Source organism: Engraulis encrasicolus, chromosome 14, assembly GCF_034702125.1.
Source record: "Engraulis encrasicolus isolate BLACKSEA-1 chromosome 14, IST_EnEncr_1.0, whole genome shotgun sequence".
Classification (NCBI taxonomy): Eukaryota; Metazoa; Chordata; class Actinopteri; order Clupeiformes; family Engraulidae; genus Engraulis; species Engraulis encrasicolus.
The window spans coordinates 47,916,228-47,932,312 of record NC_085870.1 but is presented as its reverse complement, the minus strand read 5'-3'; the positions used below and the strand labels follow the sequence as shown (position 1 = coordinate 47,932,312).

The following is a 16,085-nucleotide window of genomic DNA, read 5'->3' as shown; positions in this document are numbered from 1 at the left end:
ACATACTAAAAATCTAGTAAAATCTGACTTTGGGAAATTAGTTTTTTCAACATGACTGCCATAGGCTTATTATAAGGGTCAAGAGACACTCCAGGTGAATAGGCCAAAAAAAAATAGCTTGCCGAAATCACCATGAAACTTAATCCGGTGATTACTCACATATTTGTGAGAAAAAAATGTATTGCAAGTTTTCTGAAATGTTATGTTTTAATATGGTAATTGGACTATATCTAATTAAATATGCATTAAATTTCAAAATGCAAAACCTCAAAATCTGAAAAAGCCAAGCTCAAAATTACTCTTTTATTTTGTTTCTAGTAAGCCAGAAGATATCTTCAGAAGAGATTATGGACATCTCTTTTTGTTTTGTAGTAAATCTAAAAATCTTTGTGCAGACACACCAGCTAGCATTTTTTTTCAAAACATGATTATTTAACATCTCTCTTAGATAAATTATTGAGTTTTATGTGTCTCAAGTTCTTCCAGACATTATTTGAGTATGGTGGTATCATTCTTAGCATGTATCAAGGGCAAGGTCAGCTGTCCTCAAATCATAGCCTCTCCACAGAGGTGTCCTAAGGGCTGGTGCTGGGACTCCTATTTGCCATGTACACCACATCACTGGGCCATGTTATCTGTTCTCACAGCTTCTCATACTACTGTTACACCGATGAAGCACAGTTACTTTGTGCCAGATGACTCCACGGTCACATACATTTCCGCTTGCCTCTCTGAACTATCCACAAGTATGAAGGAATGCAACCTACCGTTGAGCCTCGCCCAAATGCACTGCTAGTGATCCCAGCCAAAGATTTAGGTTGCCATGATATCGAGCTCAATATGGATTCTGCTACTGTTGACTCAAATAAGGCCACAAGAAATCTAGGTGTCATTGTTGATGACCATCTATCATTATCTGACCACATAGCCTCAGTTTCCCAGTCATGTCCTCTTTTTCATGCCCTAATTGAATACAAGGCCCTGACCCTTGCCTATGAAGCTACAACAGGCCCTACTCTGGCTTACCCGAAAGCTATGCTAAAGCCCTATGTCCTTTAAGGACATTGTCTGTCTCCTGTACCAACCGTTTCACCTTGCCCTGTACTTACACATGTAGTGGCTCCTGTCTGTTCAGTTCAGCTGCTGAAAGACCCAAAATACCTAGTGACACCATGATTCATCACTGATGATGTGCCCTGACAAACAGCACATGGATATTATCATCCACCCAAACAGCACTCCAAACAAACAGATCCTGAAAACATGTTAGTTCATGCCAATGTAATGATCATGTAGTAACCTTTATTTTAAAAAACTTTGATCTTGAAAATGACACCTTTCCTGAAGTCAGATTTTCCTAGATTTTTAGTATGTTATTAAGGACATTTAGAGGTAACAAAATCAGTTGAAAAACCTTTTGTATCGATTTTTTTGGGGTTAGGTCTTTTTTTTGCATAGATGTACTCGCCTACTACTATAAAATTGCGCTAAGTATGTGTAACTGCTTCACTGGTCTCTGCCAAGCACAGCCATGATAATATACATGTGTTGAGGCTAATACTGAAAAGTTAACACATATAGTCAAGAACAGACAGGCCCAGGGCTCTAAATTAACACCACATAATGGTGTAATTTCCAGTTTGGCTGGTAGAAAAGACCAATTTACTAACCACTTTGACCTATTAGTGAGTGTGTGTCTATGAAATTAACCACTCGCCCTGGACAGGTCAGGATAACTGGGCAGGGTTCACGCTCAAGCACTTAATGTACTTAAATGACAGTGCAGTTTCTCACCACTTACACACTGACGTAGGTGCCAAATAGGGGGCACTGACCTTTTTGACCCCCCCCCCCCCCAAAAAAAAAGATAAACGTGGAGGGGCAAAAAATACCCCTTTAATGATAAAATGATGATTGTTGTTCATCTACAACGTTTTACAACCCCCACCCCCTCCAATGTTGAGCTGAGAAGTTGACACCCATAGAAATAATACAATTGTATTAGTTCTATGGTTGGCACCTTGCACACTGATGTTGCTATGGTACTTGGGAATGTGGGAACGCCATTTAATCCAGATGGATTATTTGACTGAAGATGCCAATCTGCACATGGTCTCCGTTCAAAATGGTTAATTGCCAGCTAAATAAACCAGACAAGTCACAGCTAAAAGTATTGGCATATTATTATTACATCAAAAGCAATGCAGGAAGGTGACATCACCTTGAAGTCAGTGAGTAGAACAATGCTTGAAGCTAATCATCACCAGCCTCTGACCTGCTGCAATGTGTCAAAATGGCAAGTTTTTGAAAACAGTAGGCCTATTGCATTACTTATTGAACCCACTACATTATGTGTTCATTATTATTTGTTTGTATATCAGGAGGGAGTATCTTCGGGCATTAGATTAGTTGTTTTCAGAGATGTCCTGGTGTAATTAAGAATGGATTAATGTTCTCTCTCTCTCTCTCTCTCTCTCTCTCTGGGTAGAGCACCTGTGCAGGTTGGGCAGTGTTTACATGCTGACGTGTGGTACGTGCTGATGGCGACAGCTTGCATGGAACGATGCAGCAAACCAGTCTCGGTACTAGGCCTGCTGAGCTAACCGAGAAACTATACCGAATAACGACACGAGGATACCACAGCACACAGTTGTACCTTCCAAAAACGATACTGAAGGGGGAGTGATGCACATCGTTTTATAAATCCTGGCATTTTGAACACTGAGTTTTTACTGCCTTCGTCATCTAGTTTCGTTTGGGTACAATAGCAAACATTGAGCCTTGAAGCTGTCGCTGCATGTCTTCTTCGCTCATGTTGTGAGCAAGTAAACATTGAACTATGTGTAGTGATGAATTTGCAACTATCCCATTGTGGACTGTCGTGAGCTACTACTAGTAGCTTCTTCGTAGCCTGCCTCTGACGTGTCGGTAGCTTTGTGTTTGTTCGGTGGCCCAGCTAAGCTTGTTAGCCCCAGCAAGTTCACAAAAGCTGTTAGACTTCCGTACGTTTTTTTGACAACAACAACTATCGCAATGCTCTTTCAATTCGATCGTTCTGATTTTAAGTACAGTAAATCACCACGTGCAACGAAAAAATCCAATGTGGATATCCAGTGATCGAATTCCCAAGACATTTTCTGTCAACTGAAGAACTATGGTCAAGCGTCTATTTAAAAAAGTAGTTCCAGTCGTGGTGAAGCTATCAGCTGTACTTTATTAATGCGCCTAAGTAAATCTCCATCTTCAATTAGAAAGCATTGAAAATGGCAAATAATCTGTTATGAAATCAAATGACACGATTATTACAACGACAGGAAACACATTTTTGTAATAACATTTAATAGATATTAGTCATGAAACTCTCACATCAAAGTTTAGATCGAAATAATCACTAGTTGCATGATCTTGTGCACCTAATGTGTGGATTTGTCCAGTTTGTAGATTTTAATCTCCTAAAACAGTTGACTCAGGGCAAAATTCTTTTTTTAATTTTTATTGATTTATTTTACAGAAATCTACCCGGGGCCAACACACACACACTAGCCTACTTCCCATTTAAATTCTGAAAGTGTGCTTTTTATTAAACCAATTGACTGACATAACTGTAATGGCACGTTATACATACATTTAAAGCATGAACTCTGGGGAGAACTTTTTGTAATAGTAAAGCCATTTCAAACCCCTACGGATCTATATTCTGTGGCGGAAGATACCCTACTCGCATCGACAATCCCGTCGTGCTTGGTCGTTGCCAAAGTGAATGAGGATGTTGGCTAGCTAATTGCTGGAGTTCAGGTGAAAGGAGTTTGTGTTTAGAGATTGACTCAGAAGTACTGAACCAACACAGTTAGCTTGATAACTTACTGAATCAACTACATGTCACTTTTTGGAAAAACATGACGACGATGACCCATCCTCGGCCAAACGAGTTCATTCCTCCACCGGAGTGTCCTGTCTTTGAGCCCAGTTGGGAGGAATTTGCCGACCCATTTGCGTTCATCAACAAAATACGACCAATAGCTGAGAAATCTGGTATCTGCAAAATCCGACCACCACAGGTATGTAGCAATATGGTATAACCCAATGTAACAAAGAACACGTCAATGTATTGTACATTTCCCCGTGATGTGGCGATAAGAGTTTGGTTTAAAACACTTCTGTTAAAGACAGGTTTTTCAACATGGCGGATTGCGGCTGGAGCTAGCTAGTGAAGTAACGGCGTGTGCGCGTGTTTGTGTGTATGCTCTGCGTGAAAACACTCATTTACAGTAATGTTGTGTTTTTTAACGCACTTTGAAAGCCAAAATATTGTCATCATTGAAAAATATTTGCCCAATTGCCCCATATTAGCTCACACCAGGCCAAACATGGCAATGTAAATAATGGCTTTCTGAACAATAAAACATTTGAAATGCCCATAAAATATTGTCTGTAGGGGTGGGATTAGGCATCGTTTTATTTAGTATTCCGTTTGACCTTAACTGACATCAGAGGTGCAAATATGGTGTCAGTTTTTGTGTCATTGTAGTGTTTATTTTTATCTCGCACTCAGAAGTGTTGAAAGTGCAAGTTAAACGTTATCTAGGAGTGACGTTAGAGTTCTTTTGACTTCCTATCTTCCTGCTCTGTTTTGATGGGGGAAGACACAAGACATTACAATATGAAAAGTGCCAGAAAGCCCAGCCAGAACAAATAAAAACACACTCAAATTGGTTACTGAAGCGGATGGTACACTATTATGTAAGTGTGTGTATCTGACTGTGTGTGTGTGCACGGGTGTGTGTGTGTGGTTAGTTGTTGTTGGTGGATGGTGACGCGCCCATCTTCCCCGTGAAGATGCAATGGTGTCAGTTAATAATCACGTCTAGAACTAGTCCTTCCGTCTAGGCCTGGACAGTGTTGCTGCCATTCCCACCCTTGATATCTACTCTGGCCGTGTTTCGGAGAAAATACACAGAGCCAGGGTGGCGGAAATATTGCAGTCGCCTTCCTCGACTCGGCCTGGGCTGTAAAGGTTGCCAGTTTAGTTGTTGGGGTGGATGGCTCTTCCTGAAAGCACAGCTCGCCTGCCTGCCTGCTCGCCCCCCTCGACTTCGGCCATTACCGCTGAAGCCACGACCAACCACCAACATGAAACAAACTTAATACTCCCATTCAGACCCGTTATAAACTACATTAGTTTTTGGGAAACGAATCAAGGTTACCGGTATATAACTTCGTTTGCTCTTCCCAAATTTCCATTACTTATTATATTTCACTAGTTGCACAGGTTGTGCTCCTTCCATTAGCCTACAACGGTTGTACTACATGGTTATTACCAAACAAAATCGCCGAAGGTGCAGAGAAGTGTAATAGACCAGCGTCTTCACTTGCACTGATTATATAATTTGGTTTTTTTGTGTGTGGTGGTGGTGGGCGCCCCGTGGCCGTGGGTGCAGGCCGGAGATGGTTGATTTTAAAATAAACATGATTCGATTATTGTTGCGATTGTTTATTTGAATGACAAAAGGAGATGTTCACGCTTCCTCCTTGGCGTGGCAGAGCGAGCCCAAGTTGCATTTGGTGACTTCAATATGGTCAAGCCTAGCCAAGCCAACATGTCTCCCCTTCATGGTGGAGTCACGAACAGAGCAGAGCAGAGGAGAGCTACACGGCGGGTCGGTTGCATGATTTACGGAAGGGAGGAAGAGTCCCCATGCCTTTTGTGTTGTAAACAGTGTTTGCGGTGAAGGCGATAAAACCGCCTCCTCTCGTCTCGTCTGTTGTGTTATGAGCCGAGCGGATAGCGACATGGGGAAACAAGGCTCTACTAGTCACTACTGCACACATAAACAGATGGCCCTGCACGACTTAATTGATGGCATATGATATAGTCATTACACATCCATACAATACAATATACACACGACATGTCTATGTGAATACAGAGGAGTAGTTAAACTTGAGCTGAGCACTAAGGTTCTTGATGTTGCAGTGCATTTGTGTACAGTGCATTGTGTGCGTCGGTGTGTGCTTAGTTTATGTGTGTTGTGGTGATGACTGTGTGTGTGTGTGTGTGTGTGTGTGTGTGTGTGTGTGTGTGTGTGTGTGTGTGTGTGTGTGTGTGTGTGTGTGTGTGTGGTTTGTGTTGTGGTGATGGCTGGTGTCTGCGTGCATGCACTGTATTGTGGTGGTGTATTTTGGTTTGGTTGGTCGGCCCCAGTGAGCCACCCAGCCCTAAGCATGACACGGGTCAGGCCAGTACCAGATAGTGTGTTCTGCATAGTATACATACATACACAGGGCTCCAGACTAACTTTTTGCACTGGTTGCACTGGTGCGCCTAAAAATTTTTTTTAGGTGCACCAGCACAAAATTTAGGTGCACCCAAATGTTTTCACCACCCCATACACACGCACCTCAGCTTTAAAAAATAAGAATTAAAAATAATAACAATAGCAATAATAATAATAATAATAATAATAATAATTATTATTATTATTATTATTTTATTATTATTTTAAAAGACCTGGAGCCTTCCATGTGCTATAGGCTAGTCTTCCAAATGTGCTCCTTATAAAAGACATGACAGTAGGCTACCTAACTAACACATCTTGGCTACAAGCAGAGCTCTGAATTAACACCAGCCAGTCAACCGGCCAAATGCTGGTGAAATTTCAGTTTGGCTGGTAGAAAAGACCAAATTAGTAGCCTTTTAGTCAGTAGTGACAAGTAAGATCAACATAACAGCCTTTTCTGCAATAAGGCTACACATACAACACAAGCACAATTCCAATATGAAGATAGATAGATGGATAGATTTTTTTATAGGCCTATAACAAACCCTACTAAACATGGTATGATTTTTAAAATCATTAGACACAAATAGCCTAGCCCATGTTTACAGTGGAATCTGAGGTGAATTGGGTTTTGTCTATTTCCCCATTTTTGAGCGCTCTCCCTCTGCATAATGATTGTGGTATCTTAGCAAGCGCTACGAACAGACACGACAGCACTAGTGCGCTCGCTCGCTCACTCTCCCTCTCTCTCGTGCTGTCTCGAGGTGCATGAACGATTCCTTGCCGACTGGTAGGCAGTATATAGCCTGCCCTAGTCGCTATCAAAAAACTCTCACAAAAGTCCCGACAGACTAGCGCGTCACCTGTTGTTTGGCCAGCTCTGCTCGCGGCTGAAACGGGCTATTATCCGCGCACCCGTCTGCGTTTTTGTGTGGCTATGTTTAATATCCGCTCAAGCCATTTCGTTTTTCCCCGTGATTGTGACTCGCTCATGTTTAAAATATCCTCAAGTCATTTCGCTGTTTTTACCGTGATTGTATCTCTCTCGTCCGTTGCAAAACTGGTTGAGAACACAAAACTCGCTGGCACATGTGAACTCGGATAGTTGAGCGAAGTCGAACATTCTATTCTGAAACGTCGGGCTGCCTGTGAACAAGGAAGGGGGACAAAGCTACCGGTAGTTCAGCAGAGTTGAAGGAATGACCGCATCGACACGTTTTATTGCGTGATGATGGGCCACTACTGTAGAATGAATATTAACTTTATGTCCATTAAAACGGTTGTTTGGTAATTGATTTTGTTCTACTGATGGCTGGTCGCACCGGTGCGCCTAAAAATATTTCTTAGGCGCACCATTGAAAAAAATGGGCGCATATGCGACCAAATTGGTCGCACTCTGGAGCCCTGATACATGTTGTTTTGTTTTGCATATCAGCCAGCTCTGCTGCCACTGTACTGTGCCTCAATAGTACCTTCAGTTGTTTTAGTCACTGTAGTGTACTTGGGAGTGTGCTCTGTCTGATAAGAGAACACAATGTAGGGAATAGATTGTATTCAGTTTCTTCTTTTTCCCCCCTTTCCATTCATTCATTACAGGGATGGCCAGAAGTTTCGGATAAAAGAGGCTTCATCAGTGTCCGTCAGTGTAATTATTACACTGATAAAGGTTCTTGTAGCCGAAACCGAAACGTCTGGCTATCCCTGTGATGGATGAATAAAAAGAAGAAAAAACAGAAAGAAACTTGAGTGCGCGTTCTTTACATTGTATGACTACTTCATAGATGCCAGGGACCCAGGTTCGATTCCCAACCTGAAGTCAGTACCCAATCCTTCCCCATCTCTCTGCCACCCGCTTCCTGTCCCACTCTTCACACCCCAACAAAAACAAAATAATAATAAAAAAGGAGAGAGTGGTGTGTGGAAAATAACTTTTCATGATTGGAGAACATAAACAAACAAACCACCAAAGTAGTTTTGCGGAGAGTTTTTATGCCAGAGTGTTGAGGGAGCAAATGAGACGAGGTCATGTCTATACAACTTTTGAGATTATGTTAAAGTGTCCCCACCACTTTACAAGAAATGCAATGTGAAAACATTAACCCTGGACCATTTGTCCCCACCAATTTTCAAACCAAACCTCTACCGAGACTTAACCCTGTGTAGACTGTAGATCAGCTGAGAGAGATGCAGAATAAGAGAATTTTTTTAAACAGGGGTGTCAAACCTAAGGCCCAGGCGCCGTATGCGGCCCTCCAGACCAGATGGTTAAATACGTCCCCAGACTTCTGAAGGGAAAAAACTAAGAATGTTTTTTGAACAAAAGTAAAACTCTACATTGCAAAGTTGCTGCGGGTATTTGAGTTTTCAATCATTGATAACAAATTTGCTGTGTGTGTACGTGTGGAGTGATGAGGGGTGGGGTGGTGTGTGTGTGTGTGTGTGGGGGGGGGGGGGGGGGGGGGGGGGTATAGCTAATGGTGCTCAGCAGCAACTCCTGTGGGTGCTTATTAGTGATTTGGAGGCAGGCCTATGGGTGCCATTTGTGGTTAGGACAGAGGTGGGTGTGTGGTTAGGGGTGTGTGTATTTTGAAGAAGGAGAAAAAAGAAGGGATACAGATGAGAGAGGCAGAAGTGTGTGTGTGTGTGTGTGTGTGTGTGTGTGTGTGTGTGTAATGGTTGTTACTTTGTAAATGCGTGCCAGTGTATGTATATTTCTGTTCAGTATTTACTACTTACATGTACCACTTTGTGTGTGTGATAGCTTGCATGTATGTGTATTTATTTGGAGGTTGTGTAAAAGGAGCAATTACATTTCTTGTGTGTATGTGTGTGTTTGTGCATGCGTGTGTGTGTTGCTTGACCCCCTGTAGGGATGGCAGCCTCCATTTGCCTGTGATGTCGACCGCCTGCAATTCACTCCCCGCATCCAGAGACTCAACGAGCTAGAGGTACATACACACACACACACACACACACACACACACACACACACACACACACACACACACACACACACACACACACACACACACACACGCATACAGCACATATTCTCATGCCCTCTCTTTCAAACACACACACACACGCACACATACACACACACACGCATACAGCACATATTTTCATGCCCTCTCTTTCACACACACACGCACACGCACACATACACACACATGCGCACACACACACACATGCGCACACACACACACACGCGCACACACACACACAGCTCTCACAATCTCTCTCACACATACACACACAAATCTCACACATATACTCAGTTACACATTTATTCAGACACATAAACACACACACACACACACACACACACACACACACACACACACACACACACACACACACATAAACACACACACACACACAGAAAATTCACACATATGCTCACAGTTACACACTTATTCACACACGTAAACACATACCAAATTCACACGTCACACACAGACAGCCATTCCTCCTGCAAGTGTGATCTGTGTGTGGTGATTAGGGCTGGTGTGTGTGTGTGTGTGTCGGTGGGGGGTCGACAGTGATCCTGGCCATTTGCCCCCTGGCAGCCTGTCTGGAGGCAGGGGGTCACGACCTTTTGGAGGGGGGCGGGGGTCAGCATCTCACAATCCCTCTGTTACTCCGTCACTCACAACAACACACGAGTGTGTGTGTGTGTGTGTGTGTGTGTGTGTGTGTGTGTGTGTGTGTGTGTGTGTGTGTGTGTGTGTGTGTGTGTGTGTGGGCACAGGGTAATCCCATTTCTTGACCGACATCTCAATGGCATAGGGATGTGTTTAAGTGGCCATACATGTGGCTTAGCTCGTTAAGATGCAGTGTTATAAGTTTGCTCTTACCAGAATAGCAATGACCAACTCATAATGTGTTACTAAAGGCCATGTGTTATGTCATAGTAGTGTAGTACTATGGTAGTAAACTTTGCAATGGCTAATACAGTGTTCCACTGGTGGAACGGTCTGCATTATGGGGCTACGCTCAGATGTTTTGATTTCCTAAAGATTTAAAAAGGTGTGACCGCTTTGCATATTCCCCTCTGCTGGATTGAAAACTCGTGATGTGGCAAAAACTTTTTTGAATATGTTTTGAATAAGACCCAGCATTGCCGTGTTTTTGAATATATATACGTTTGTATATGGATAGCTAACCTTGTATTGCCTCACTGATGGCTTGTTTAGACTGACTGAGAACCATGCCGTTGCCTGTTCCCTCACCTAATTTCGAACCGAATGATGTTTATACCAAAAATCAACAAAATTGAAAAAGTTTCACTTTTGATAAAGTGCTCAACTGAACCCTACTTGGCATCTGCACTTCTTGTTCTGTATATTCCCTGTGCTCTTTGTGTCTGCAAGTGTTGCGTGCTCTGATTATGTACTCAATTGTAAGTCGCTTTGGATGAAAGCATCGGCCTAATGTGATGTAATGTAACCTGGTATGAACTTGAGTCGTTCACTGTTGGGCACCTTTGGTTCCTAATGTAACTGATGTGGGAGCAGGCACGAGCACCATCCTGGGGTGCGCTTCTCGACAATGTCATTGCCAACCAAGTTAGCAGCTTAGTTGTTTGCAATACAAATGTGTGGCTAGCAATTGGTTAACAATGACACTTTTGAGAAATGGGCTTCTGACTGACCTTATAGCAGCATTTGTGTGCACTATATTGCCAAAAGTATTGTGTTTAGGCCCAGCCGTGGCTCAATCGCCTGGGTACTCGACTGCTAGATCGCGGGTTCGATATCGGCCTAAAGTAATTTACTGAGCACTCCCCGTCGCTCTCTCCCCTCTCGCGTCCTGTCCCTTTGTTGTTGTCCTGTCATAATACAGGCACGAAAAGCCCAAGATATATATACTTTTTAAAAGTCTTTTTGATGATTTTGATCATTCGGATGGGGGAGCGAATACTTTTGGTAATACATGTGTAGTGTATGTGTGCATATTGTAATGTCTGTTTCATACTCTCCCAGGCCCCAGACCTGGGTGAAGTTGAACTTCTTCAATCCAAATAACTAAGGTGTGTGTTTGCGCGCTTTTCCAGGCCCAGACAAGGGTGAAGTTGAACTTCCTGGATCAGATTGCGAAGTTCTGGGAGCTGCAGGGATGTACACTGAAGATTCCGCACGTGGAGCGCAAGATACTGGACCTGTACGAGCTCTACAAGGTACACACACACACACACACACACACACACACACATGATCCCACATGTGGAATGCATCGTACTAGAACTACAAGCTCTACAGCACGCACGCACGCACGCACGCACGCACGCACGCACGCACGCACGCACGCACGCACGCACGCACGCACGCACGCACGCACGCACGCACGCACGCACGCACGCACGCACGCACATGATCCCACAAGTTACTAGCTCAAGATACTAGACCTCTATAATCTGTACAAACTACACACACACACACACACACAGAGGTCGCCCGTGATGCTGCTTACAACTTGTTCTGCTTTGTTGGTATTTCAATATTTTGTTTGTGTGTGTGCAGCTGGTGAGGGAGGAGGGGGGTTTCGAGGTGGTGTGTCGTGAGCGGCGCTGGACTAAGATCTCCTTGAAGATGGGCTTTGCTCCAGGGAAGGCGGTCGGATCGCACCTCAGAGCCCACTACGAACGGATCCTGTTCCCATACCATCTCTTCCAGTCAGGAGCCAACCGCCCTGTGAGTACACACACACACACACACACATGCACACACACACACAATTCTTACCGGGCGAATACACCGCAGGCGTCTACACCGCAGGCGACGAGATTCGACAGAGTATGTCTGTTAAAAGCAGAATGCAAGCATTCCGACATTCCATTTGGCTGTGGCGGCTGCCGCGGAACCGCATCACAGCTCATTAGCATAGTATTCACTCCAACTACAAACTGTTGCTCAATTCGCCCTAGCTGCTCGAAGCACTTCATGTGTGTGTGTGTGTACACACACACACACACACACACACACACACACACACACACACACACATAGTGGACTAATCGTGATTAGTCGACTATAAAAAATTGTCAACAAGACTTTTCATTGTCGACTAATCGTTTCATTCAATTCAATGCTTTTTACTTACTTTACTAATGCTTTATTGCTTTGTTAAAACCTAAAATTGCCAGCACGTATGAATTGGACATTGTATCTTGGAGTAAATAAGCTACTATCATGATTTAAAGCTCACTGTGAGCTGTAAGAATTTTTCACTTCCCTTCACTACAAGCCGGGAAGGTTTGTCAGAAGAGCAAGTTGTTTTTTTTTTTTTTTCGTGACTAATCATGACTAATCGTGACTATTCGATTAGTCGACTATTAAAATAATCGTTAGTTGCAGCCCTACACAGTGTGACACACACACACATACACACACACACACACACACACACACACACACACACACACCTCGCACCTCAGAGCTCATTACGAACGGATCCTGTCTCCATACCATCTCTTACAGGCAGGAGCAAACCGCTCTGTGAACACACACACACATACATGGGTGGTTGACGTTTAAGGGCGTAACGCCAAAAAAAAAAAGTTTTTCCAATTTCTGAAAAAAATGGGGAAAAAATTGAAAAAAATAAAGCACTTAGTGGTCTGTGGAATTTCGCCTAATTTTTGGGAAAATGTTTCCTGCATCAACACATTGCATAGGCATGTCACACCGCAGGAAAATGAAGTCGCACCACAGGAAATTCACTGCATTGTGGCCATTTTAATCCTTTTGTATACATGACTGCTCCTGCTACCTAGATAAAGATATTGTGTTTAATCTTAATATATGTGTTCTCATTTATATAAAAAAAACTTTATTTCCTTCTATAAGAGCAGTCACACCACAGGACACCATAAAATGAACCTAAGCATTGCGTGACAGAAACATTGCAATATGAAGACATATTAAGAGGTTGATAGTCACCTTAAGCTTCCACAGCACTCTCCAATAACTGAGGTACTGGATAGGAGCCAGTCTTTAAGACCCTTGTAGTTGGCCTTGCAGCTGCCCGTTCACAAACATTGACATACATGTCACCCCACAGGAAGCAATTTGTGTTACGAAATTGAACTTGTAGTTAATATTACTGTCTTGAGTTTTTTCACATTCACATATCTTAATATAAAGTTAATATTTATGCAATCATGCCAAATGCTTCATACATTATTCAAAATGTTGTTGGTTAATTTATATATATTATATTCCAGGGTTAATTTGTATAAATAATATTCCAGGTTTCATTAATGTTAGTCACACAACAGGATATTTGACATATAAACCTTTACATAAATCTTAACAAAATGTTTCATCTCATATAAGACTAATATGAAACATAATGTACCACATATTCTTTATTGACATTTGTTTTTAAGAGGAAAAAAAACAGTTTTGTAGGTTTTTAACCAATGTTACGAAAAAAACAAGGCGTCACGTCTCCCACCCACATACACATACACCTGCCCTAAAGTGGAGCCAACTCTCACCAGCACACACAGTTTCATGGCTGCCAGCTGCTTCCAGGTGCTACGGCTAGACTTTCCTACAGCTCCCCACTGCACATGCCCAGTATGACCTGAGGGCCCACCACACTGCTACTAGCTCACAGGAGCATCCTGTTGCTGAGCCCTGTGTGTGTGTCTGTGTGTGGGCGGGTGTGTGCTCTGTGTATTATTAATTTCCCATAGGACCGGACTGTTGTCAAGTGTGTGTGTGTGTGTGTGTGTGTGTGTGTGTGTGTGTGTGTGTGTGTGTGTGTGTGTGTGTGTGTGTGTTAGGGAGCACTGCTCTGACTGACACACACACACTCATCTGAGCTGAACCGTATAGAAGTGAAGTTTCAGGTTTAACTCCACAGCTGACTGCTGCCTCTGACACTGCAGCAGTCACACCGTCCATCAGTTTGTGTGTGTGACTTGTGTTTTTTGCTTGTGTGTGTGAGTTACTAGTGTATGCTGTGTGTTGTGTAACTGGCATACTGTGTGTGTGTGCGTGTGTGTGTGTGTGTGTGTGTGCATGCTTTTGTATGTTGTCAAACGGTGTGTCCTTAGTATAGAGCATTTGGGAGCCCCTTTTACACACACGTGTGCAAGGCATCCATAGTGAGCGTCTGTGCTAATGGCCTAATGCCCCCCAGAGAGGAAACTGGCCTTCTTCCTCCTGTCCCCCACTGGGAGTTCTACTGGCACTTCCCCCTCTGCAGTCACATGACCCTCTAGGAAGCTGTTGGACCGTGTGTGTGTGTGCGTGTGTGTGTGTGTATGCACGTGCATGTCAGTGTGTGTGCGCATCTTTGTTTGCCTGTGTGTGTGTGTGTCTGTGTGTGTGTGTGGGAGAGCCTGCTGGCAGACGGCTGGCAGCTGGAACCAAATGGGCTCATTAACGTGGTGGTGTGTGCATGTGTGTATGTGTGTATGTGTGCGTGCATGTGCATGGTAATATGTCCACATGGTGGAAAACAGCGGCAGGTCTCCGGTAGTAAACCCCCTCACCACCTGGACAAACCACAGCAGCCCAAGTAAGAAAACGAAACCTGTGAGTGCAATGCAAAACCTGCCAGTTCCCTTCCAACACAAGTAACTTCACTTAGTAACTGGTCTACAGTTACTAAATTATTAGGGCGATGTCCTTGAGTCTGCGCTGGTTGGATCAAATTTGGGGGTTTTCTTTTTAGAGTTTTAGTCTAAAAACAGTAAAAACAATGTCTATCCACCTCGTGGTATAACTGGTGTAACAGCTATGTAATATCAAGTGCATGTGTTTTACTTTGGCCACCTCTGCAGAGCAGCAACCAACAGCCCTCCAGACCTAGTTCTAGCCCCAAACTAGAGATGTACAGGATCCAAGATCCGGTTCCGGATCCGGCAGGATAATAGGGTTTTTCAGACTATCCGGATCCGGCAGGATCTTAAGCAGTGGATCCGGTATCCGGCAGTTACCTAAAAATCAGGATCTGGAGCATCTCTACTTTTTACGTAGCCTAGGCTTTCAGTTTTTCACAACCCCAATCGCTGCATGGAGTGAAAGCCGTTTGGAAGCAACCATTGAAGGCAGTGTGGCAGTAAGCCAATGTGTCTTAAAAATAGTAAGGGCCCACATGTGCGAGTTGGCTATGTGTTTCAACCCTTTTGTAGGATCCGGTATCCGGTTCCGGATCCGGCAGGATCTTAAGCAGTGGATCCGGTATCCGGCAGGATCCTAAAAATCAGGATCCGGTGCATCTCTATGTGCAACTTTGGTTTCGAGAAATTCACCCCAGAATAGTAGCCAACAGCCTCTCCAGTCCTCAAGTCCAAACGCAAGAGAATTGCAACCAACAGCCTCTCGGGAAGGAATTACTATTCCGTGATGAGCAGAAAGATTTTCTCTCGAGTTAATCTTCTAAATGGTGGCAGTACTGAAATGAAAACCTGATCATTTAATGTGACTCATCCATTTTTTTTATCACCACACACACACACACACACACACACACACACACACACACACACACACACACACACACACACACACACACACACACACACACACACGCACAAATCTCCCCCCTGCCATGCTCACCCCTCATCAGTGTGCCCCTCTCTTAGCTGTTTCATGGCTAATGATATGGATAGCTTAGCTTCAATAGCACAGATGTTATAAATGTTTTATTAGTGGCCAAAGTGCAGCCAAGGCTCCCCGTGTTTGTATTGGGTGAGGCAGTGAGGCCTGTTAATATTTCATCATACTAAACCCCATCCCTGTAATGGCCATATATACTGTATGCTGTTAGTCATCATTATGATGGCCATGT

The 16,085-nt window shown here is 43.5% G+C and overlaps 1 protein-coding gene across 2 annotated transcripts in view; it reads left to right on the top strand.

Annotated features, from left to right (window-relative positions):
* Window positions 1–3,675: 3,675 nt before the first annotated feature.
* The window catches only part of kdm5ba (lysine demethylase 5Ba), a 28,358-nt gene continuing 15,948 nt past the window's right edge, over window positions 3,676–16,085 (top strand). For both annotated transcript variants that reach the window (XM_063216008.1, XM_063216007.1), the window contains exons 1-4: window positions 3,676–4,058; window positions 9,149–9,226; window positions 11,335–11,457; window positions 11,801–11,971. In XM_063216008.1, the coding sequence (XP_063072078.1) occupies window positions 3,897–4,058; window positions 9,149–9,226; window positions 11,335–11,457; window positions 11,801–11,971 (534 nt within the window). In that variant the 5' untranslated portion in view covers window positions 3,676–3,896. The remainder of the gene's footprint in view (window positions 4,059–9,148; window positions 9,227–11,334; window positions 11,458–11,800; window positions 11,972–16,085) is intronic.